Genomic DNA, 24,306 nt, shown 5'->3' with positions numbered 1-24,306 from the left:
TGGAAAATCTAAGTTATTAAGAAATTACTTAAGATTTAAGAAAGTGTCAATTGAGCATTGTTTTCTCACTACAGTGCTTGCATCACCAGCAAACAAGAAAACGATAACTAACTTTGACATTATATTTCCTTCATTCATACCACATTTCATTACCGTTTTTTCAAAGCCTTGCAGGGTCAGCCCCATTCTGCAGGCATRGAAAGGCTTTGGTCAAAATGGCTTGTTCAGAAAGACAGTAGCACATCAACAGAAGCAGCTTACACTGTTTCAATCCACAATTTTTTGATTTTTTTTCTAAAGTCATCACTGAAGACTGACACCAGCTGCATTCAGAAGTCATGATACTGAAAAGACATTTAGTATCTTCTCCCCCTCACAACATTTTTTAATGGAATGACTGGTGATTTCCCAGATTATTTTGGAAACAAATACATTATTCATCTTTCAAGTGCACTGCTAAGCAGAACTAGCAGATWCAAATTTTTGCAGATGTACCTATAGGGAAGCATAACACTTCAAATAACATAATCAATTATGAAAAAAACAACAGTGAGATAACTGTAAGACAGGTGTTAAAATGCCTGAGCTGGCTCCAAAAGGAGCAATTTTCATCCATCAAGTTAGTAACCTAGTTCAAGTGCAAGGCTTTCAAGATGTACTTGGCTCCTGAGGACATACACTTGCATTCACACAACACAGAACTCTGCTGCATCTGTGGTCCAGGCACATGGGACATGAAGACATCTAACCCCTCAATGTTGTTCAGGTCCATCCAAATGCCCTTGCCACAGTTCAGACACTTCACTATCTTTGCAGTGGCTAGCTTTAAGAGTAATATTCATTACCAGGGCACAACTGATGAAGTGCACACCCACAAATGAGCAAAGCCAGTTCTGCTCTCTGGCTAGAGTTGACTAAAACCTTGAGTGCCCACTGGAGCCACCAAAGAAAAGAAACCCTCATGAATTCTGAAAAAACCCGAATCCATTCAGAGTGGTTAACTTTCTTTGCATGAAGTCAGCAAAGTCTCCAAATTACAGTATTTYCCCACTATTTAAAACATCACAATACTTTAATTTCTCCAACTGTAGATTAGAGTGAGTTGACYGCAATGCTCTTCTGGAAGATACAAACCTGAATAGCAGCATTATCAACTCGCTTCATAGTAGTTCAGTATATGCAGTGTATCATTCATAAGCTTTAAATTTCTCTTATGATACATGGTAGTAAATAAGAAAGACCTTACCAGCTTTGGGCACATTTAGCGTTTTCCTTTCCACTTTGCTACACTTGTSAATGTTGAAACATGATTTTGTCTTTATTTTTCCAGTTGACTCCATAGACTGTGTAAAATTCTCATTTTGATTCTGGACATTTATTTTAGAAAGCAATGAAGCACTTCTCTCTTTCTCATTTATCTGCAAAAGAGAAATAAGYTCACAATAGCATTTCCTTCATGAAGGTGAAGAGAAACAGAGAAAAGAGCAACAAGAAGGGATCTCAAGACATATTGTTATTATCAAACTTTCTACATAAATATATACATCTCTACAAAATTATATGCATCACAACAAAAAGTGTATGCACACAATACCAAATACTTCTGCAAATAGTTTATGAATTTAATACAAGWCTTCTGTAGATAAATATAAAAATTGTGATGCTTTTTTGTGTCAAGATTAAATGTTTCAGACAAATTTCCTTGCAGCAGAACTGYAACTCAATGTACTGACACTTTATTAAAACTATCCTGGGTTTTTAATTGCTTTTCCCCCAAAAAAATCCAATAAAGCCCATACCAAGATGCAATCCCTACCTCCTTTACACTTGAGAATTGCATTTGGGCTCAATACTGATTATTTTTATTTATTTGAAAAMCATTTTTCTGCATCTGCTCCACAGAGTTGGAGAAACTTAACCTGAGAAGCAAGATGAAAGGTACTGAGAGCAAAGCTGTTCTGAATAGATTATTTAAGCATAGATTGTGGTRAGATCAGATGTTACCTTTTAATCACAATACTGTGCAAAATACTTTTTAGTGCGCTGTTCAGYTTACCTCCTTTAACTTCATTTCTTGGTCCATCTCCTTAGTTTCATTCTTGAGACAATCAGCAACACATTTTCTAGGTGGTATAAACCTTGGCTTTTTGGCTGCACTCCCTAGGACTTGACTTGGAGCTGCAGATCGCCTCATATCTGGTTGTGCTGCTCTGGAGGGTAGACAGGAAGGAAGGAGGCAAATAAAGGCAACTGTAGTCAGGATAAATTTTACATATAAAAATATATCCATAGATGACAACATAAGCACTATTTCAAAAAATAAGAAAGGATAAAAGATCTTCAAATAACAATATTAATTCACAAKCATAATAAAATTTAAGAAAAAGTAGTATTGTTGCAATGCTTTGTTTAAGTACTAAGAAAGATCAACTACAAAAATCTGCAGTTGAACATCTCATTTCTCATTTAAAAAGCCAYTAATGCAGTTCCCAATAGCAATACATGCTCTGGATATGCACAGTATAGGGCTACTTAACAAACACCAGTTTATAAAAAGAAAGACATTTTTAAGCAAAACTTATTGTTCCAAACTCTTAAAACATAATTTTGTAAAGCCCAGTATTAGTACACAATGAACAATGAATGTTGAAGGTTTGTCTCATACCTGGGAACAGCATTTTGCATTAAACAGTCAATTACATTGGTCATTCAGATTCACCATAAKRTTMGAATTCAGCAGAAAATTATCTGAAAATTACAGTTGATATTACTGCTCCATGTTATGTCCACTCAAATAGTGGAAGGAATGTATTACAGGTTYTCCCTCAAAATGCAAGAACATTATTCCCCTGAACAACCTTAGGACAAAATCAAACATATGCCAATGTTAATATGACAAAGTTTACTTTGCAACCACTAGAATAACAAGTTGTAATCTTACTGCTTCAAAGTAGTATAGATAGAAATAAAACAAACAAAAAAAAAACCTCCAAAAGAATAACACAGCAGCTGAAATGAAGAAGGCAAACCCAACTTACAGGTACAGTTACAGGTTTAATTCTCCATTTACACATTTATTTTAAATAATCCCCCAGCCACTAAGTTAAAATAAATCATAATACAGATTGGAGAATCAAACTTCTGTACCATCTCAAAAGCACATCCGCATTTGCATCCTGCTATTACAGCCAGTGTGCTTCTGCACCTTTTTTGGTGCTGCTCTGCACTCCAGTGGCTTCCTGGGGCACAGCCACCATTCTTTCCAAGATTTGCACTGCAGCAGTAACGGAGCACTGCCAAAACACTTTACAAACATGCAGACACTGGTAGCAGGAGTACTGCTCTCTCCCCCATAGCTGCACAATTACCATATGCATGATGCTGTTACTAGACATAAATCTCAGAGGTCTCAACTGTTGTCACTWCCACTGTGGCTGTTATTAAAAGTACAAGGAAAGAAGCCTCTGACTGTGWCTACAGCAGTTCACATAATTTAGGCCTACCTGGCAACAGTGATAGCATATGAATTTTAGTCAACCCTATGCACTAAGGGAGTAGCTTGGTTATGATAACAGGAGTATCTGTAGTGCAAAAATCACTGCAAGGGCATCCAGAACCTTCAGGGGAGTAGATTTCAAGAGCACAGACAGCTTCAAGTGCCATGTGAATTTGAATGAGTTCTCTACCCAACCCTACAATGCACAATGATGCTTGGGAAGACAACCCAGGACACCCCACGGCCCTCCATGAGGACTGCACATAGTACCACTGCAGTGCTACACTAACCCTGTCCACTGCATTTCTGGTTCTGGGGAATGGGAAAGCACAAATTGCACATATCCATGATTAATGACATTGCACTGTCATTTTGTGRTCTTAAACTACAAAAACAAGTCATTAGGAGATTTGAAAATTACTAAGACATTTGAAGATACTACCCTAGATAACTCACTAAGTTCATAATTACCTGAATTACCTACTTGCAAGTACAAAGACTCTTAAGGGTTTGTGGGGTTTAAAATGAAATATTRGATGCAGACATATATCTTTGCCTTTAAAACACAAGCTTTCATGAAATATAACAAAAATATGTTTAAAAATATAATAACCAAACRGTTTACATTTTGTCCCTTTACACTACTACGCAATAGAACATTATGGATGTACAACAAACCACTGATGATCTTTTAGATGAGATCACAGTGGGTGTAGCAAGGGCAAGGAACAGCTTCTCACCACAGCTAAATAAATGAACATGCAAATATGTCCTTTCCTCAGAGACAGCACTGACACACCAGGGAACGTTGTACTTCCCTTACAGTTAGGTCTGGCTGCAGGGACCAGCTGCAAGCAATGCAAAAAGCACTGCTGCTGCCTTTTATTAGCAGCCAGACCTGACCAAACCCAGTGCACCATGAAACCACAGCCCAAACCGTCTCATGGGTGAGACATCTGGTTTGTCAGGCATTGAATTCTGTTGTACTTTTGTCCTTAAGGGTACATTAATAKATGTATTAAAAATGAAAGACACATACAAAGAACGTTTCAAAATTTTACACATCCAGCTGAACACGGTATACACGGAGCTCTGCTAAAGACAGCTGCAATACCCATCTCAGCCCAAACGGAATAGGCTGCTCCCCGAGTGTCTGAAGAGGCACTGCCGGCACCGATGATGAGGCAGAACAGGGGCTCTGGGCAACTACAGAGACGTGACACAACATCAGCTTTTATTCAGATGATTTGCACGCAGCGAGTGCACCGCCTTGAACATCAATRTTAGTGAAAAATCACTTCAGACCAGAAGTAGCTATAAAGAATTTTAACAAGACCATGTCGTAATAGGACAAGGGGGAATGGCTTCAAACTAAAAGACAGCAGGCTTGGATTAGATAAGAGGAAGAAATTCTTCACTCTGAGGGTGGTGAGGAACAGGTTGCTCAGAGAACTTGCGGATGCCCCATCTCCGGAGTGTTCAAGGACAGGATGAAGCTCTGAGCAACCTGATCTAGTGAAGGATGTTCCTGCCCAGGGCGGGGGGTGGAACTAGATCATCTTTAAGGTCTTTCCCAGGGTCGCTCCCCCCAGGMCCCCCCAGTCAATCCGCCCGTACCTGCAATCCCGCCGCCGGTGCCGCCTCTGCGCTCAATTGTCCCGCCGCGCACTCCCGGCAGCCCCACCGCCGCACCGCGCATGCGCCCCGCGCAGCCATCCCCACCCCACGAACGCGCCTGCGCSGGGGCCGGGCGGGCTGCGCCGCTGAGCTTTTCCCGCCCTCAGGAAGGGCTGCCATGCGCATTGCCGGCCCGCGGCCCCGGTGCCACACACAGCATGGTGGAGCGGCTGCCCGCCACGCCGCCGTCAAGCGAGAGCGGCCGTAAAGGGCGCCTCGGCTGCGCGACAGTGAGCGGCGGCGGGCGGGGTGAGTGAGAGGGGCCGCGGCCCCGAGTGGGCCGGGGCCGAGGGGCGAAGGGCGGGTGGCGGCAGCGGGACCGGGGCATGGGCTGGGCTCGGCTGGGGCGGGGGGCGCTGCGCGGGGTTTGTCCGCGGCGTTTGTCAGGGGGGCCCTGTGCCGAACTGGCGGCGGTATCGCCGGAGTGTGGGGAAGGGAGCGGTAATGGTGCGTGTAGCTGTGAGGGTGTTTGGAGATGCTTGAGGCCACGCAGGTGCTGTTTCTTGGTGTCGGGTCGCTGCTCCAGATGTTTCCAGTCCAGTTCTATGCTCTGTGACCGGGATCGTTGACCCTCCCCGAAGCGCCTTCCCAGCCGTATCCGGAGGCTTTTCCCCTTCTACCTGAACAAAATTTCCCCTCCCATATCTCCAAGGGCAAGAGAGCTCCTCTGACCCTGGATTTGCCTCAGGGTAGCAGAGCCCCGCCCTGCACAGCCTCGAAGGTGGTCACAGAATCAGTTAGGTTGGAAAAGATCTCTGAGATYATCAAGCCCKTTCCAATGTRTGACCACCCCTTCTGTGAAGAAATTTTTCCTAATGTCCAACCTGAACCCCCGGGCCTCTCCCGGCACAGCTTGAGGCGATGTCCTTTCATCCTTCGCTGGTTGTCTGGGAGAAGAGACCAACTTTCACCTGGCTATAACCTCCTGCCCTGTGAGCCTCTTTTTGTCCAGGCTGAGCAACTCCAGCTCCCTCAGCCGCTCCTCACAGGACTTGTGCTCAGATCGCTCACCAGCTCCATTGCCCTTCTCTGSACTCTGGTYTGTGAAAGKCAGCTCATGGATGGCACTGTTCTKAGTAGGTTTWGCAGSACAGCAAGTGTCGTATAAGAATGTTCTTTGTCAAAATAGTTATAGTAGTTGTGTAGTTTCTGGTAGAGGCCTTAAGTTGTTTTGTATGTATTATATAAACATTTTTGGAAAAAAGTTAGTTGTTTGCATCAGTGTAAGGTGGTRCTGCTGTCCATTTATTCTTACCCACCTCTGTTCCTTTTCTCTTATACAAATGTTCATGAGACTCCACAGTGTACCAGTCTGGGGAGCTGAGTTGAGGGAGTAGCTTCACAGCAGCCTTGACCATAGATACTTCTGCTGTTTTTCTTCCCTTTCTGCCCTGGCTGCAGTTTCTTATCTCTGGTCATGCCCTGCTTACACAGTCCCTGGAGCTTTTACTGAGCAATCTACAAGAAATTCTAGCCCAGCAAATCTAATTAGTGAGTAGTTGTCTATGGTAAGTAGCATGAGCTAGTTCAGGGAAGGGGCAAATTAAATATTCTGACTGATTCAAAGGAGGAGCTAGAGGAATTTGGATCACATTAATTAGTGGATAGATAGTCTTGGGCTACTATAAAAAAGCTGCCAAAGTTAATGTTTTTTCCCCAATTCAGTATTAAAACAGGTCAGTTACSTGGAGTGATGCATTAAGTGCCTGCAAAACCGCTTGTACCATYACTGTTGAAGGGGTGAGTCTGCCCTTTGGACATTAATGCTGGCTTGAAGTGGCTTACAGTGTCAGAGTGGCATGAACACCCTTAATTACTGCTTCTGTAATAGCAGGATTTAAAGCACAGTGTGTCTTTGTGAAAATAAAGGCTGAAGCGATGTTGTATCTCAATGTCCCCTCATCTTTGGGCCGTAGACTCTGTTCCTCCAGCATTTCTGAAAATACTGTCTTAGCCATGCACATCTGTTGTTTCTCTCATGGTTCACTCCAGCCCTTCAAACATTGTGCTTTGTTTTGTCACATGGAAAAGAAGCATTTTTTAAAAATCAGAAGCTACTGTAGATGAAGAAAATGAAAGTCATTAATCCCATCTCAGTGTCCTGACTTTCACAGTGGAATAGCTTTGCTTAGTGCCAGACATTTAGCAACCTGTGTGATGCGGCTGTCATTGGGAACTACATCCCATCTGTACTCTCCCTGTTATCATATCCACACCAAATCTCTGAGGTCAGTGAAGTACACAGCTCAAGGCTGGTTTTGGGTGTGCATCTGCCTGGCAAACAACATGGSATGACAACTRTTGAAAAATTGSTTGATACCTCTGAAGTCTGGAGGAGATTTTTGCTTGTTCAGAACCGCAGGGAGAAATGAAAAGCAAATAGCCTGTCATAGTATATGTGCTTTCTCTCCCAAACAAAGAAATCCCTGCARAATGATGCCCTTACAATTCATGCACCCTCCCCATATGCTCTTCACATGGTTCTTTTAGTCCAGTGGTGGTTTTTGGTCTGGGGTCTTCTAGCAGTTTATTGGATTCTCTCTCGATCTCCATTCAGGCAAGCCATTATCCGTTCTTATCTTGTTGTGTTGCAGCTTCTGCTGATGACCATGAGCTCCTTCTGTGCACCTGCTCCCAAGCAGAGCATGGGAAACTAAAATAAAGTCCTAGACTTAGGATAAACATTTCTTAGCAACAACTAAAACATCAGTGTGTCAGCAACATTCTTCTCATTCTAAAGGCAAAACACAGCATTGTACCAGCTACTGGGAAAATTACTGAGGAAATTAMCTCTGTTCAGCCAGAAGCATGTCTAGGCAAAAGTCCACAAGCCTAAGGCTTCCAGCAACCCAAGCTATGTATGCAAAACAAGATCTTAAAAGCAAACGGCAATCTAAATCACACCATGTTATAATTCTAAGTGACTCATTCTATTTAGAAGTTACTTGCTTAAGCTAAGCAATTGGTATCTCTCAACAWAATGTAGTTTATAGGTGCAGTCAAAAAAGGACTGTGACAATTGTTGAATTGTAGTAGAAAAAGGAAAATAAGTTTTAAGGCCAAATGGGGAAGAAAGAAGTTTCTGGGGGTAAGCAGAAGCTGAAAATTATCTCATTTTGTGGTGGAAATACTGAATAAATTGGTCTGTACTGCTGGAGTGCATGACATTTATCTGTTGCTMTCCTGTTTATCTTTTGACTAAGGTGCATCTCTTGAAGTTGACAAGATAAAACATCTCTGGTTCTTCAGGTCAGGAAACTTGTACTGGAAAAGGTCTGGTGCTTCAGTAATAGCTGTTGTCGTAAGTCCCAGACCCATKGTTACAAGGGTTCTGGCACTGTGTGGGATGGTGCTTCTCCAGCATGAATCTTGAAAATGTGCTGAAGAMTCTCCCCTGACTGTGTTTTTTGCCTCGAAGTTCCCATCCAGTCTTCATTTGAATTCCGGTTGTGGTTGGGGCTTTATGCCTCCATACGTATGTATTTATATACAGATAYGTATGTATATAACATATATATTTGGTGGTTTTGCGCTTCGTTTCTCTGTTAAACACAAATAAAGTTTTTGTTTCCCATTTGATAAAAATACTCTTCCCTGCATTCTGCTGAGACTTCAAACTTGCTAAAATATGCCAAAGGGTGTCTTGAAGACTTGATCCTTAGAGATTAGCAATGTTTCTGCAAAATGTAGCTCACAGCATTCACAGTTCCAGTAGAACAGAAACTCTAGGACAGTAAAAATACTTGGAGGTTTTTTCTCTTATCTGYCCTTGGAAGTTTTCTAAAAGCAGAATCCTCTGGGATCCACCAAACCAAATCAAAGTGTTAGGCTTACAGTTCATGTTAGCAAATCTGTTTAAGTCCTCCAGCATAAGTGTACTGTATGTTTCAATGTTTTCATCAATATTGAGAACTAATACTTCACATTCTCCATACTGATAGTTAGCACTGTTCTCTGCTTTTTATACTTTCCCTTGTAGTCCTTGCTTTCCTTACAATCACAGCTTTRTGAAAAGATAATTTTGTTCATGCTGAACTAGCAAAGTCCTGAATTTCCTGTCTTTGCAGAAGACCTGTAAAACATACAAGGAAACAACAGTGTGAAAGTAAAATATCTCCATGATATTTTCTAACGCAGATTCTTGTAAGACATAGTATGTCCATTTTGTGGCTGAAGGAACAGCATTATCCGAGATAATTGTAAATTTAGCTTCCATGTCTTGGTGACAAATAGCCACAGAAGCACAGAGCTGAAAGCAGTTTGTAAAATCTGCCAAGTATGTGGTCAGGAATCTCTCTGGATTGCCCTTCCTGCTTCTCTGGCAAAGCTGTCACTAGGTCACGTGGCTAGTAGGTATCCCAGCTAATCTGAAGCCTGCTTAAGCGTCTGTGCAAGCTGTGGTGTTGGCTACACAATGAACATGCCAGTAGAAACAAAACTTAAYATGGAAATCTTGCAGTAGATGATGTGTTTTGTATTTGGATTACAGGCATTKCTTGTGTTATGTATGCTTTTATTACAGCTTTTATTAACTTTAATCTTAGCAAATACCCTTTTAACACAAGCTTTTTTGTAATTAGTGAAGATACTCTTTGATACTCAGATATATAAGATCTTCTAAATTCCAGWTCTATCTTGTATTCATGAAGAGGAATTGCAAAGTTCTTTTTTCCCTTCAGAGTAAAACTTTATGTTGGTCCTTAGAGATCCTTGCAAATGCTAGGTATCAACTTAAGGAATTTAAGTAATTTTAAGACATTTTTTTATAATCTTTTTTTTTTTAAGTGAACAACCTTACTTATGATGCTACACATCACACCAATGATATTTGTCAATACAATAAACCTGATTGTAATAGTTTTGTTCTAAAAATGAGCTGTCTATCATGGCCAAGAAAAGAACAGGTTAGATAAGAAACTTCCACCCTTTGGAGGAATAGAATTTTACTGGATTTCAGTTGCTATTTTTCAATTATACTGAATTCAGTTATCTTCAGTCTTGCAAACAAAACTGGCTTCAAAATTGACCAGCAACAGAATGTTCAGTTTTGTGAAAAATACCTGCATCARTAGTAATTGAAGCAGAGACTGATTATTATTTTCACTCTAATTTAGTCAATTCTCRTGTGTCAAATTGTACGTTTTCAGTGACTTGCTTTGGAAAACTTGGTTTTAATGGGCTGTTAAGACAATATCTATTCAGTAGCTGGTTTGTTAGACATAGGACTCAGTAACTTAGGAAACACTACTGAGCCTTATTCTTTCTAATTTTTCTCATAGGCATAATAATGCACTGAAGAGAAACTGAAAGAAGTACTACATGCCTTATTGAGCAGAAAACTGTTTCTGAAGTGTTTGGGCAAACTACATGTATATGTAGTGAAATCTACAMAGGTAAGGTATCTTCCTTTTTTATTTAGAAAACCTCACAACTAATGAAAACCTCTTTCACGAGCCTCGGTRGGTTTACAAAAGTAACTTTGTATGTTAAGGAACACTGTGGAGTCTAMAACTTTCTCTTTTAAGCGAGTTCTGTGGAGTCTTTCCAAATTCCACAAGGCTTTTCATTATGGGATTTGGATGAAGGCAGGTTGCCCATTGGTTCTTCTTTGCAAAGCTTTCAAATCCATTTAAAAGCKTCTCAGTTTTATAAAATAGATCATGTAGGAGACGATAGTAGATCTTCATGATTTCACAGTTAGCTGCAGTTTTGGCTTCTTTTACTTCCTGAATATGAAGTATTTCTTTAGGCATGTGGAGATTTCTTGCTGTTCCCTCTGTAATGGAGGTCTACAGTGAGTAGAGAATATTTTTTTCAGTATGAAAGCATCATCTTAAGTGATGTGGAGTTCATAAGTACAGGATCTGCTAGCTGAAAGTTACAGCTATTGTTGGGAAGAGCACTGTTTTGTAAGTTTGTTAGCTAATACATGAAAAGTATTAAAATGGAAAGCAAACATTTGCATTTGACCTTCTGTGATTTTTCTGCTCCAAGTAGTATTCATGTAAATAGAAGCTGTATGTTTCACAGTGGCTGCTACAGTTATGTTCAGTAACAGAGTTCAGAACAAGCRCAGCTCAACTGTTCTAAGGTCTTTGGTTTCAGAGTTCAGAATATCTTGATAGAAATTTGTGATTCTGACATCGAGCAGTACAATTCTTAAATTCCCACTTAAATCTGAAAGTCACCAAAATATGCATTAGTTTACATTCACACATTCACTTCTTTTTTCACACACATTAAGGTCACCATATTTTCAGAATTGCTTTCAGGCCTCTTTTTAGATCTCCCCATACAGATTCAGCACAAAGACTGTTTTATTTATGTGTGTTGGGGGTTTTTGAACAGGTTGAAGCTGTGGGGAGCATGGGTTATGATATTGAGCGCTTCGTGGGCTATGTCAATGAAGGGCTGTTGTGCTCCATCTGCCGAGATGTGTTAGAAGATCCACTGCAGGCTCCTTGTGAACACGCTTTCTGCACTGCCTGCATCCATGGGTGGCTTGTTCATCACAGTAACTGCCCTGAAGACAGACAAATGATTGATGTGTCTTTGCTACGACCTCTCTACAGGTACCTAATAATCTTGCTRTATGTTGAAATTACATTAATTTAGGATTTCTCAGTTTTGATTGCACAGCTTCTTCTCCTGTCATTACTCAGACTGTCTTTATCCAGTATGCTCGTAGCAGACACCAACCACTTGCATGAAAGCATCAGCATTTTCTATTTATTATAACTAACTTTTAGCGTGTTTGAATTTCAAAACTGAAACAATACTTAGTTTGTTCTCCACCTTTTAATATCTTGACTGCTGATTCTAGATACCTGTCTGGATATTATTCTGAATGCCCTTTACAGCATCAAACTTTTCCACACTTCATTTTAGAGAAAGCAAGCAAAGCAAAGCAATTTTTGACAACTRTCACTACACACTCTATATCTATTCTTTTCAGTCTTAGCTAGATACTGTAATGCTGTTTGTAATTAACAATTCCTGGAGATGGGCTTTCTTTTCCCAAAAGTTGAAAATACAGATTTTTAAATAATATTCCCAGATTTAAGAACAGATATTTTTTCTTTGCATGTAGATATATGAAAAATGATTTAAACCGTCTTCAGCTACATTGCAGAAACAGAGAGTATGGCTGTGAAATGATTTGTTCTCTGGAGTCTATAGACAGGCATGAAAGGGAGTGTGAGTACAGTCAGATACCTTGCTCCAATGCTGGTGAGTAACATTCAGAGAAGTTGAATCCTTTGTATTTCAAAAACTCATGTTTGTCATTTTTCTGTCAACAGAACTGCAGTAATGGCCATTATTTTCAAACAGAAATTCAAAGCTACTCTTTACAGCAGTATTTTTGAACAAAATATATTACCAGTTTATGGCAGTCATGATTATTAGCAACTGTTTCTTATCCAAGAACTAACCAGAATGAATATGATGAATTTCAAATGTGTGAAAATGTAGTAGTGCATTAGTTTTGCTTTCTGTCAAGTTATGAGTTKGTTTTCCAATTCTGAGTGAATGTTCTGATATTTGAATGAGTGCAGTAGCCCCTGCAGAACACTTAAGGGTCATAATTTATTTATAAAACAGCTGGTTTCCTGGTGCATGTGCAGCTGCCAAATCTGTCTCATGGTTTYGACAAGCATATGTCTTGGAAATAAGAATTATTCTAGGGAAAATTCTGGTTAGAATTGTTCATATTGAGCATTTTATTTAAAACAAGGCTACACTTCCTGAGAAAGAAAAATGCCTCTAAAAAGCCATACTGTTACAATTTCCCTATTGATTTAATTTGAAATGTTGTATGTTCCTAGATAAAGTTAGTGTCTAATTAATGACGCTAAGGGCATAGTTGAGTCTGCCATTGTAATTAATTATGATTAAGGCACTAGAACTGCTCTACTGGAAGTTATGATTTCTCTCAGAAGTAAATGATTTCTGCAAATGCTTAATTCACTTATTCTGCCTCCTACAGAAAGAGTAGTGTTTATATTATAGAGTTACTACACTGGGTGTCTGGGGTTTGGAGTGTCAGGGCTCTAAGWTTTCTTGAGCTCTTTCCCAAGAATACATATAGTGTGTTTTGAGTACCTCAATTACAAATTGTTGTATTTATTAGTTAAGCTCTTCTAGGGAACTCCTTTGTCATTTTCTGACATGGTTTGTTGGGAAGTTTCAATACTCCATTATTTCAGTTTTCTTAAGTTGATATTGTCGTCAAATTAAATGCAAATGTGTATTGCAACAAAGTGAGCCACAAAGATTTAACTACAAMTTTACGAAGTTTGACTTCTTAAATTAAGATTACAGACTTCGAGTTTATCATGTTAAATGTAGCAATAATTTACATAGTGTGTATTTTTGATTCTTTATGTTTTACTTTAGTCACTACAGAACCRCAAAGTTTGTATCCTAGAATTTCTATCTTTGTATTAGTTATTAAATGTTCATTAATAGATGTTTGTTCTAAGTTATTTATGGGGCCTAGTACGTGATGGACAAGACCAACAAATTGTCCAGAAAACAAGATTGCATTCCATCTCACCCACATCTCTGTTTACTTCTTTTTCCCTAGGTTTGATAGCATGCTATTTTTTTACACATGCTCATTATCAATTCCAGTCATTGCAATCTGTGATGGAAGCACAGGCAAGCTGCCAGTGCCTTAGCTTGGCATCAGCATTGTCATTACTGAAGCTGATTTAATGCCAGACCAGCAGTAGAAGACTGTACCGAAAATGCCTCCTTCAAACCTTTCAGTATTTTCAGTTAATGGACAAGTATCTTAATAAGATCATCTAACAGCATTGTATTAGTAGCTATGTGTAACTGTCATATTTCATTTTCTAAGGAAATACATTTCTCAGCTTCATTTCTTGAGTGTTTTTGTTTGGAATGAATCAAAATGCTTTTGTTGTAAATGACTGTGTTACCTTGCTGTTCCTTGCTCAGGTTGTACGGTGCAGATTGAGCGGCGTAACCTGGATGGGCACCTGGCRGTGTGTGAGTACCGGAGCCGGGAGTGCCCCAATGGCTGTGGTTACACCATTCTCAGTGCAGAGGACACACAGCATAATTGTGTGGCAGAGCTAAGAACCGAGCTGGAGCTGCTTCGGTATGAATCTTCTGTTTCTCTCACGTTTGTGTTGGGCTGGGTTTAAAGTGGCTGCATAAAGCATTTTGAATTCTAGCACTGGATCCTGGTGTGTGTCAAATCATCCATTAATCACTTAAAGCTAATGGGCCAGAATTTTATTGTGTGTCAGTATAGACTTTAAATTCTTGCTGGTTTRATTCTTTTATTGTTGGAGTTTTTTTTATCCAAGTTACTATGAATCATAAAATACCATTGTTTGTAGTTGAACAGAACTGTGAGCTTATTATGTAAAATGACAAAAAACTTAAGCAAACTGAAGTTGGCAATTTAATTTTTCCATTGRTCTGTTATATACACAAAGTCACAATATTTAATAATTTTATTTAGTTTATGTTTTTACAGATCCAGAAGATAAAAATCTGTAATTATTTTGACAGGTACAGGTAGATTAAACCACTGAAAGTCTAGTTTTCATATTTTTTAAAGTCCTGGTGGACTAATAACAGTCAATATGACCCTTCTTACTAGCATCCTTGTTTTCATCTTTTGTATTTTTTGTAGCTTTCCCTTTTCATTATATTCCAGTTGGACTATTTTTTTTTTCTCGTGCTCCTCCCCATTTCTATCTTTCACCTCCTAAGTGTTGTGCTTTTGAACATTGCTGTGAAGTAAGGCTCAAATGTGGTTTAAATGTGTTGAGATACAAGGAATTCTGCTGCCTGGTTTCTGAACTCAAAAGGTTAATCTAGTGCCAGCTGGTTTTGGCTGTGGAGCATTGAATTACTAGACTGTAACAATTTACTGCATTAGTGTCCTTCATAAAAGTTATTTAGTGTCCTTCATAAAAGTGAACAAGATTACACAGAACCATGGAATCCTTTAGTTTGGAAAAGAGCTCTAAGATCATTGAGTCCAGCTGTTAATCCAGCAGTGCCAGGCCCACCACTGAACCAGGTCTGTAAGTGCCTACCATGTCCACACACTCAGGCTGTCTCACTTACTTACATGTTTAGTAGTACTGTAGGATTCAGACTTCTTATCCTGGCTGCCTTTAGTAACACTCAGCAAGCACRTAGCGTAGGCAAACGGCAGAAAATCATTCAAAGTCATAAACACACATTCTTGAGCCCATGGAATTACTTGAGGAATATGATACAATTGTCCTTTACAGGCTCTTCATGGATACTTYAGTGTCCCTGGGCATGATGCACTTCTTCATGACATTTCTTTTTCATTAATAAATCATGCCTCTACAGAGGCATCCTGTAGAGTTTGATGGGAATTAGACCAAGCTGTTTGACAGCAAGAAGGCTTTCTGCAATCTGAAAAATCATTATTTTCTCTGCCTACAAGACTTAACAAGGAGAAATAAACTTTTTAGGTCAGAAATGATCTGCAGAGTGGAGGAGGCAAAACATGAGATGGAGTCAAGGTTAGATTCACAGAGAAGGCATATGGTCCAAAAAGAGAGTATTCTGCAAAATGAAATTGAAGAACTAAAGGTAAATAATATGCTTTTTTTTTTCTTCTCTTAACAGTCTAGCTTTTTCCTTTTCCCAGAAGTGATTTTTTATTTTGTAAATATAGTCTCATACAAAGGAGAATGGTATTAAGTAAAGGAAGGAAAACCAGCAAAGYTTTGCCAGGTTAGTCAGCTCTGTGAAGAAGCTGGCTGGATGCTGTATTCCTGTTGTTTATCTGCTTCAGGTTCACTGGAGCTCACCTGGTTACTCCATCAGTGTTCTGTGCATATGTAACCTTGTCAGCAGATCAATCTGAGACTGATTTCAGTGTCCACATGTAGAGCAAACATCACAAATTGGACATAGTTAAATATCCAGCTCCATTTTTAATTGCTATCCAAWGTGGCTTAGTCCAGAGCTGACATACAGCCCTACTGCCAACAGTGGTATTTGGACTGTGGTCAGAAGGTTGGAAAGGTACACCATAAACTTCATCAAGTAACAAGCAACGCTGTCTTAACCTTTTATTAATCCTGTCTTTATTATAGGACAGAACAATGATTTTTAAAGCAATGGATGTCCTTTAAAGTTTACACTCCTATTTTCACTGAATTTGGCATTAAATCTTTCAAGAATGTATCTGAACATAACCAAAAGTATGTTTTGTTTGGTTTCTTGAAATAGAATATATAAGCAGCAAGTGGGTAAATCAGCTTACCATACTTCGTAAAGAAACTTTTTGAAGAATGTATTGTAATCTTTAGAACAAGACTATCCCAGAAGGTGAATGCTGGATTGTGTCTCAAATTGTTTACGTTTGTTGTGCTATCAAAAAATTATTTCAGTGTTCTTTATTCTTAAGACTCCATCGTCCTATGTGCATGGCCAGTTTGRCTTCATTGCACCATCATTAGAAGAGAGTTTGCTTCTTGCAGTAAATTTGTATTTGCATTTCAGAGTCAGATGTCACGAATGATGTCAGATGTACGGTCTCTGATGGCTGCRGAGAGACAGCACCGTCAGGAGCTGGAGCAGGCAGAGCTGGAAAAACGGGAGTTAATGGAGCTGCTGAAGGGGCTGCAGAAGGACTGTCGGTTAACTACTACAGAGGGAAGCAGGAAGTCAAATTTCCGTCCTTTGACACGACTGGAGAGTGCAAAAAGAAAACCTAGGGAAGTTACAGTTATCTAAATAGTACTAATCTCAGCAAGCATTTTTCTTTATATAATACCTGATTTATTTGTTTTCTTTTAACATCTAAATTATGATTGAATTTGTTTTGGGGCCATAAAAACAAACAGAATATTTTTCTCTGAAGGAACACTGGTCATTAAAACCAGTAACTGGCAAGCATACTTTTAGCTAATGATGTTTTTGTAAAAAAGGKAAGGAGACTTGATTTATTGTCTCTTTAGTCTTTCAAGCCTGAAAACTATAGCCTTTTAAAGTCAAAGATATGGACTATTATGGACCAGGAAGGAAACAACCTATAAGTRTCTGTGTTTCAAGCAAAAAAAGCAAAAGTGACCATCCATAATGACATTTGGSATGTACTTAATTGGGGAAAAGTGAATTGTAGAATTAGTAAGTCAGTAATAGAAATTAATAAGATTTTGTTTGTTTGTAGTCTGTAGAAGGTCTTATTTCAAAGGTGGAAAGCAAGCACTTAAAATTGTAATTCTTCTGCTATTTAACAACTTTGGGTGAGGTTGACCATTGCTTTAGAGCTTCTTCTCATTTCCCAGGCTGATACACCCTTAAGAGACAAATACTAAAGCCCAAGGTMGTAGAATAATCTAAAACCTTTTTAAACAGATGTGTGAATAACTTTGAGTTTGTGGGAATAGATCTGCTTCTTATTTAAAAATGTGAAGCTTTTATATGTTTAAAGTATCAGGTATTTCTACAGGATCTTTTAAGCATAAGACCAGTCCATTTGGTACTCAATGTCTTTAAAGCATTTCTAAATCCCTAGAGTATCCTTAATTTTCTTGTTGCAGGTTTAAGGCTACTTGATATCCACAAGAGATGGATATTTGCACAGTCATTTGGGCTTCAGACATCTGTGTTATGGTCAAGCAGGCTGCAGGGAGTGCCAGTGCCTGGCACTGACTTGAGAGGGTAACWCAGTCAACATCTGTGTGAGTGCGAGCAGGTCAATGATCTGCTCTGCTTGGTGGTACAACTCAAAGAGGAGGTGGAGGGTTAAGGGATGTTAGAGCATCTGAGAAAGAGATTGATTGGTTGGAGCCATTCTCTACTTCCCCGGAGGCAAATGTACCAATCAAATGCACCTCAGAAAAGGGAGGATCACTAGGGTGGYAGGACTGTCATGGGGGCCCAGCTAAAGTGCATCTACACCAATGCACAGTGTGGGCAGCAAGGAGAAGAAGCTGGAAGCCATTGTTCAGCAGGAAGGTTTTGATGTAATCTCCATCACAGATACATGGTGGGATGACTCTCATGACTGGAGTGCTACAATGGCTATAAGCTCTTTAGAATAGACAGGCAAAACAGGAGAGGTTGTTAGAGAGCACTGTACTGTAGGGAGGGTTTGGATTGTATTGAAATTGATGACGATTACAAGGTTGAGTGCCTCTGGGTAAAGATCAGGGGGAAGGTCAGCAGAGCAGATGTCATGGTGGGAGTCTGTTAGAGACCACCCAGCCAGGAGCAGGCTGATGAGGTGTTCTACAAGCTGCTGGCAGAAGCCTCACAGTCACCAGCCCTCATACTCACGGGTGACTTCAACTTGCCACTTGTCTGCTGGAAATGCAGCAGAGAGGAAGCAGCCTAGAGGTTCCTGGAATGTGTGGAAGGTAACTTTCTAACACAGCTGGTAAATGAGCCTAACAGATGAGGGGCCCAGTTGTTTGTGAGCAAGGAAGGTCTGGTGGGTGCTGTGGTGGTCTGTGGCCATGTTGGGCAGAATGGATGCAAACCTAAGGGTTTCTCTACTGGGTGAAATAAGGAGGGGCGCCAGCAGAACTTCCGCCTTGACTTCAGCAAGCAGACTTTGGCCTGTTTGGGACACTGGTTGACCAAGTCTCTTGGAAGTCAGTCCTGAAGGGCAAAGGGGCCCAGGAAGGCTGGATGTGCTTTTTAAAGGAATTGTTAAATATTCAGTAATGGCCTGTCCCCATGTGTAGAAGGATAAGTTGTCAGGGGAAAAGAGCAGCATGATTAAACAGAGAACTTTAAGCTGGAACTTAGGGGATAAAAAGAGAATATAACAYCTCTGGAAGGAGGGTCAGGTAACTTGGGAGAAACATAAGGATGTCACAACGTCATGTAGGAAGAAGTTTAATAGGGCCAAAGCCCAGCTGCAGCTTGATTTGGCCACTACAGTKAAAAAAAACCAAAAGAAGTTTRTATAAATATGTTGACCACAACTATGCCATTAGTTAAATGCAGAGGATAGTGAAGTGACAGGCTGAGGAAAAGGCAGAGGTACTTAATGCCTTCTTTGCCTCAGCCTTCAGTATCAGGATCAGCTGTTCTCAGGATTCCCAGCTCCCTGAGATGGAAGTTGTTGATGGGTAGATGAGTGAGGGCCCCATAACCCAGAAGGAGATGGTTAGTGATCTGCTATGGCAGTTAGGCACTGACAAGTCTATGGGCCCTGATGGGATCCATCCCAGAGTAATGGAACTGACAAAAGTACCTGTCCAAACGCTTTGAATCATCTGTCAGCAGTCCTGCTTAACTGTAGAAGTTTTAGCTGCCTGGAGATTAGCAAATGTAACGCCCATCTACAAGAAGGGTTGGAAGGATGATCTGAGGAGCTACAGGCCTGTCAGCCTGACCTCAGCTCTGGGTGAGGAAGAGATCATCCTGGGTGCCATTATGTGGCACATGCAGAACCACTRAGGGATCAAGCCCAGACAGCATGGATTTAAGAAAGGCAGGTCCTGCTTGACTGATCTGATGTATGACTAAGTGACCTGCTTAGAAGATGAGGGAGAGGCTGTGGATGTTTTCTGTCTAGACTTCAGTAAAACATTTGACACTATCTTCCACAGCATCCTCCTAGATAAACTGGCTGCTTGCAGCTTGGTTGGGTGGACTCTCCGATGGATAAAAAATTGGCTGGATGTCAGGTCCAGAGAGTGGTAAGGAATGGAGCTAAATCCACTTGGCAGCTGGTCACCAGAGGTGTTCCCCAGGGCTCAGTGTTTGGGTCAGTCCTGTTTAACATCTTTATTGTTGATCTGGATGTGGGGATTGAGTGTGCCCTGAGTGAATTTGCAGACAGCACCAAGCTGGATGGCAATGTTGGTCTGCTGGATGGTAGTGTTGGTCTGCTGGATGGTAGGAAGGCTCTGCAGATAGACCTGGACAGACTTAATCAATGTGCCAAGGACAACTGCACAMGGTTCAATAAGGTGAAGTGCTGGGTCCTGCTCTTGGGTTGCAGGAACACATTGCAGTGCTACAGGCTGGGGGCAGAGTGGCTTGAAGCTGTTCAGCAGAAAGGGATGTGGAGGTGCTGGCTGACAGCTGGCTAAATATGAGCCAATGTGTGTGCTCAGGTGGCCAAGAAGGCCAGTGGCATCCTGGCCTGTAACAGACTGGCAGTGATTGTCTCCCTGCACTGGGCACTGGTGAGGCCACACCTCAAGTCCTGTGTCTGGTTTTGGCCCCTCACTTAAAAAAGGACATTGAAGTGCTGAAGCATGTCCAGAAAAGGGCAGCAAAGCTCATGAAAGGTGTAGAAAGCTTGTCCTATGAGGAGCAGMTGAGAGAGCTGGGTTTGTTTAGTCTAGAGAAGATGAGGCTCGGGAGGACCTCTTCATTGTCTACAATTCCTCGAAAGGTGTGTGTAGCCAGGTGAGGGCTGGTCTCTACTACTGTGCCTACAGTGAGAGGACAAGAGGAAATGGCTTTGTGCTGAGATGAGAGATTCAGATTAGATGTTAGAAAAAAAAATTCACTGTTAGGTTGGTCAAGCATTGGAATAGGCTGCCCAGGGAGCTGGTGGAGTCACTATCCCTGGAGGTGTTCAAGAGCTGTCAGGATCCGGTGCTGGGCGTTGGTTTCGTGGTTTAGGGGTTACAGTGGTAGTTCTGAGTTGACAGTGGAACTTGGTCTCTTCCAACCTTGATGATTCGATGATTCAAAGTTGGCAATAGGATTTTTTAACAGATCCACAAATCAAGGAGGGGTTATCTGTAAGCACTGCATGAGAAATCTGTATGGTTCAAACACTTTCTCCAGWCTTCTTACACAGCCTGTTCATGTTGTTTTCAGTGGGATAACTAAGCCATATCCTCAGCTCATCAGTGGACTAACTATAGAGAAATCTGGCCTTCTGTTTACTAAATGTGTTAAATCAATTTTGAAGGCTCAGGAAAATCTGTGCAGGTTCAATGATCCAAATATGTTAATTTTATAGTTTAGAAAGCAACTGCATTACTGTGCATGCCTTGCTTTCACTCAGAGCAATGCTTTTATCACTAATAGCATAACCAAAGAGAGAGGCAGCAATCTTCTTTAGCACATAGTCTACGCTGTGTAGGCTTGTGGTCAGAGCTGTCTGAATTTCAGGCATTAACGAATCTTTCTAACTTGCTGTTTCTTTAGTACCACTGAGGCAGATGTGCACATGTTCAGGTCTTACATATTTAAAAACTGGTCTTGCTTATTTAAAAACTGACATAAATAGCTTTTCTGTAAAAGAGGGTTTGCTCAGGCAAAAAACCCACATTCAAAGTAATTGAGAATATTTGGGACTCTGTAGYGGTCTCACCAATTCATGACATAGCACATCTCTTAAGCAGCCATATTTAATAATCTGAAACAGTAAATCAGTAGCTATAATTTGGGAAGACCTTCACTCACACTAAATGTTCAGTGGTCAGTTCACTTACATCAGTGTGTGTTTTAAAGCAATAGGTAGAAAGTAAGAGTGCTGTTACTCTCGTGTTCTAAACAAGCAAGTTGTGTCTGTGCTCTGCGTGACATTATTGCAGCATTCACGCTGATTTTCAAGCTTTTTGGCAATACCAGAYTTCATGCTGTTAGATTCAGTTAGTGCTTTTCTGTGTACTGTAACAGTGTGGTTGTGATGTGACTTTATCTACTTTGCCTAATATAAAGAAGAAAATTATTCGAAATGTGTTAGAACTCAATGACCTRGATCATCTTTCCTCAGTCAGAGGGCAGTAACCCAATGTTTTCTGTTCTGACCACAAAAGAAAGCAAGTTATTAGCTCTGTGCTTTCCCCATAATGGGATCTCTGCATTTGTTTGCTTCGGAAACTTCACCCACTTATTTATGACTAAATTCCTCAAGATGGGAAMTAGGGTCTTTTTAATGTTTACTTAGCATTAGGTCTGCTGTCATTTCCCTAAGTGATGGACACAAAACTGCATGAGAAAACACRTCCTAGGTGGTAAGGAAGGACTTTCTGCTGTGCAATTGAGCTCTGACAGTCTGAACTTCCAGTGTGGAAATTTGGCAACACTTTGGGCCCACTGGCTGCTGGAATGGCCTGTCAGTTTGGGTTTCCTTTAGCAGCAGAGAAGCACTTTGAGAGATGTTTTAAATAGGCACACAGTAGTTAATGGYATCAGGTCCCTCTGGTGACTTCAAGCTTTATGCCATTCCTCTGGGTAGCAATTCTGCACTGCAGATTTTCCTTTGCTAATGAGCCCCTCACAAGGTGGCATTGCTGAAGTATCATCATCACTTGACCTGTCTTACACTTGACTAGACTGACATTAAATAGCCCATTAATATTTAGTCTACTTCTTGCTTTTCCAGTCTCATGTATTATGCAGCCCTTAATAGCAGTTGGCAGAAGCAAGGGATTTTTTTTTTCTTTCAAATAGTCTGTTAATCCTTTTCACAAAAACTAAGACTCCAAATATTGTACTAGACTTAATGTAAGTTAAAGACATTCACTTGGAAATTCTACTTCCCTAGTCATGATCATATTTCATATGATCRTATGAGAGCCTCTGTTAAAAGTGCATTACAGGAGGGCTTCAGCATGGAATTACTGCTGATACTGTTCTCTTACTAAATCACACTTTAATCAGTTCCATTTCCTCACAAGTGGAACTGCTGCTCAAGTGGACCAGTAGCTCTTCAAATTGTTGTATTTTGAGTTGCTTCTTCTAGCTCTTTTTTTTAGCTGGAAGAGGGAGAACAAGAAGTACAAGTAAGTGTGGTGTGATTGTTTCCTCAGCCAAAAATCAGTGATGCGGCTGCACTGGCCTGTGCCACCAGCCAGCTTACTGGTGTGCTGCCAGCATATGGCAGGGATTTAACATGGCATTAGAATTAAAAGGAGATTAAATCTTTATCCACAGTTCGGTGGGTACACGGTGTCATAGTACCAAGCCTGGGAGATTCACAAACAAAACTCAGAGCAAGCGGTTAAGTCAAGTATGTGGAACTTGCATATACAGGAGTTTCTTGTCAGCATAGAAGAGAAGGGAGTTGCACAGTCAAGCAAAATACCTGCTATAGTGATGTATTTTGACGGCCAAAAGTGGTTTTATCTGAAATGTTCTTAGGTGTTTGTGTAAAGTAATGTAGTAATAGACCCCRGTTGCAAACAGTTCCTACAATTTATAGAAATGGGTAGCCTTGCAAATGATATTTTCCATGTGCTGCCCTCTTGGATGTTTCTGGCATGGTGCTTCTCTACAGCCACTTTCCTTAGAAGTGCTGGATAGTATTGACAAGGAGCAGTACTAGCCTTGCCTTTCTCCCGTACTGTTGTCAGATGGAGTACGGTAGRTCAGGGAGATTTTACCACGTAGAAGATGCCTTCATAAAGACCTACAATTCTATGCAACTTTCTATTAACTGAGTAAACACTGAACTGTCTTCCAGCATTATGGGTCGCTGCCAGTCTATTTACGTTTTCTACCTTTATATGCACAAGGATAAACCAGCGCTTAACAGAAATCTCTAATCTGTAAAAGAAATGTAACACTTTGTATCACTTTGAAGTACACTTTGTATAAAAGTTCAACTAATAAAGGGTCTACACCACAATTAACACACTTYGGTTCACTTCATTCTGTACAGAAATTTGAGTACACTCTTTATCAGATGAAATAGCAACATTTAGGTACGGTGGCTGCAGAGCACAGGAGTCATGCATGCACTGCAACTCGGTGCCCTGCAGTAGATAAGACTGCATTTTCCCTCTTATAGGGAGCAATAAACAAAGTAGGTGTTCAGTCAAAMACTGTCTCTTCTCTGGGATTTCCCTGCCACCTCACAGATGAAATTTCTGAATGGGATGAGCAGCCGCTTGGAAGGCAAAGCACAGGCAAAAGTTGAGMATTCCTGGAGTCCAAGAGTATGGCACTCCAGTCTTGCACAGACAACAGGACAATGAAGAGGAAAAAAGGAAAAACGATTCATTCTCTGTCCATCAACTGCAGGGATCTCATCTCTAATGCACTGCAAAAACCCAGATGGAATACAAACATGTAAGAAGAGCAAAACAACAGAGCTGTTGTATTTGCTTAATCATGAGCAATCTGGACATGGGGCACTTGAGCAGGAAGTTGCTGCATGCAGTCCTCTGCTTTCACTG

At 40.6% G+C, this 24,306-nt stretch overlaps 2 protein-coding genes across 6 annotated transcripts in view; one reads left to right on the top strand and one right to left on the bottom strand.

Moving 5' to 3' along the window:
• Nucleotides 1-5,179, bottom strand: part of RAD54B (RAD54 homolog B) — a 64,932-nt gene extending 59,753 nt beyond the window's left edge. Inside the window, exons 1-3 of the mRNA XM_057370341.1 lie at nucleotides 5,114-5,179; nucleotides 2,057-2,210; nucleotides 1,247-1,418 (exon numbers count right to left, since the gene is read on the bottom strand). Coding sequence (XP_057226324.1) covers nucleotides 1,247-1,418; nucleotides 2,057-2,194 — 310 coding nt within the window. The 5' untranslated portion in view covers nucleotides 2,195-2,210; nucleotides 5,114-5,179. The remainder of the gene's footprint in view (nucleotides 1-1,246; nucleotides 1,419-2,056; nucleotides 2,211-5,113) is intronic.
• Nucleotides 5,180-5,283: 104 nt separating this feature from the next.
• On the top strand, nucleotides 5,284-23,659 carry LOC130576010 (RING finger protein 151-like). 5 transcript variants are annotated; one of them, XM_057370338.1, is made up of 9 exons: nucleotides 5,284-5,422; nucleotides 6,839-6,913; nucleotides 8,377-8,422; nucleotides 10,453-10,566; nucleotides 11,522-11,745; nucleotides 12,264-12,403; nucleotides 14,138-14,300; nucleotides 15,664-15,784; nucleotides 16,703-23,659. In XM_057370338.1, exons 5-9 carry the CDS (start codon nucleotides 11,540-11,542, stop codon nucleotides 16,934-16,936), a joined length of 864 nt encoding a protein of 287 aa, XP_057226321.1. In that variant the 5' UTR covers nucleotides 5,284-5,422; nucleotides 6,839-6,913; nucleotides 8,377-8,422; nucleotides 10,453-10,566; nucleotides 11,522-11,539; the 3' UTR covers nucleotides 16,937-23,659. The 5 variants fall into 5 exon arrangements, with proteins under 5 accessions (XP_057226321.1, XP_057226319.1, XP_057226322.1 ...); XM_057370336.1 differs by having other exon boundaries at nucleotides 8,377-8,446; XM_057370339.1 differs by lacking the exon at nucleotides 6,839-6,913.
• Nucleotides 23,660-24,306: the final 647 nt, after the last annotated feature.

Source organism: Malurus melanocephalus, unplaced genomic scaffold, assembly GCF_030028575.1.
Source record: "Malurus melanocephalus ecotype Western Australia unplaced genomic scaffold, MMel_1.1 scaffold_123, whole genome shotgun sequence".
Lineage (NCBI taxonomy): Eukaryota > Metazoa > Chordata > Aves > Passeriformes > Maluridae > Malurus > Malurus melanocephalus.
This window is presented reverse-complemented; position numbering and strand designations above follow the sequence as displayed.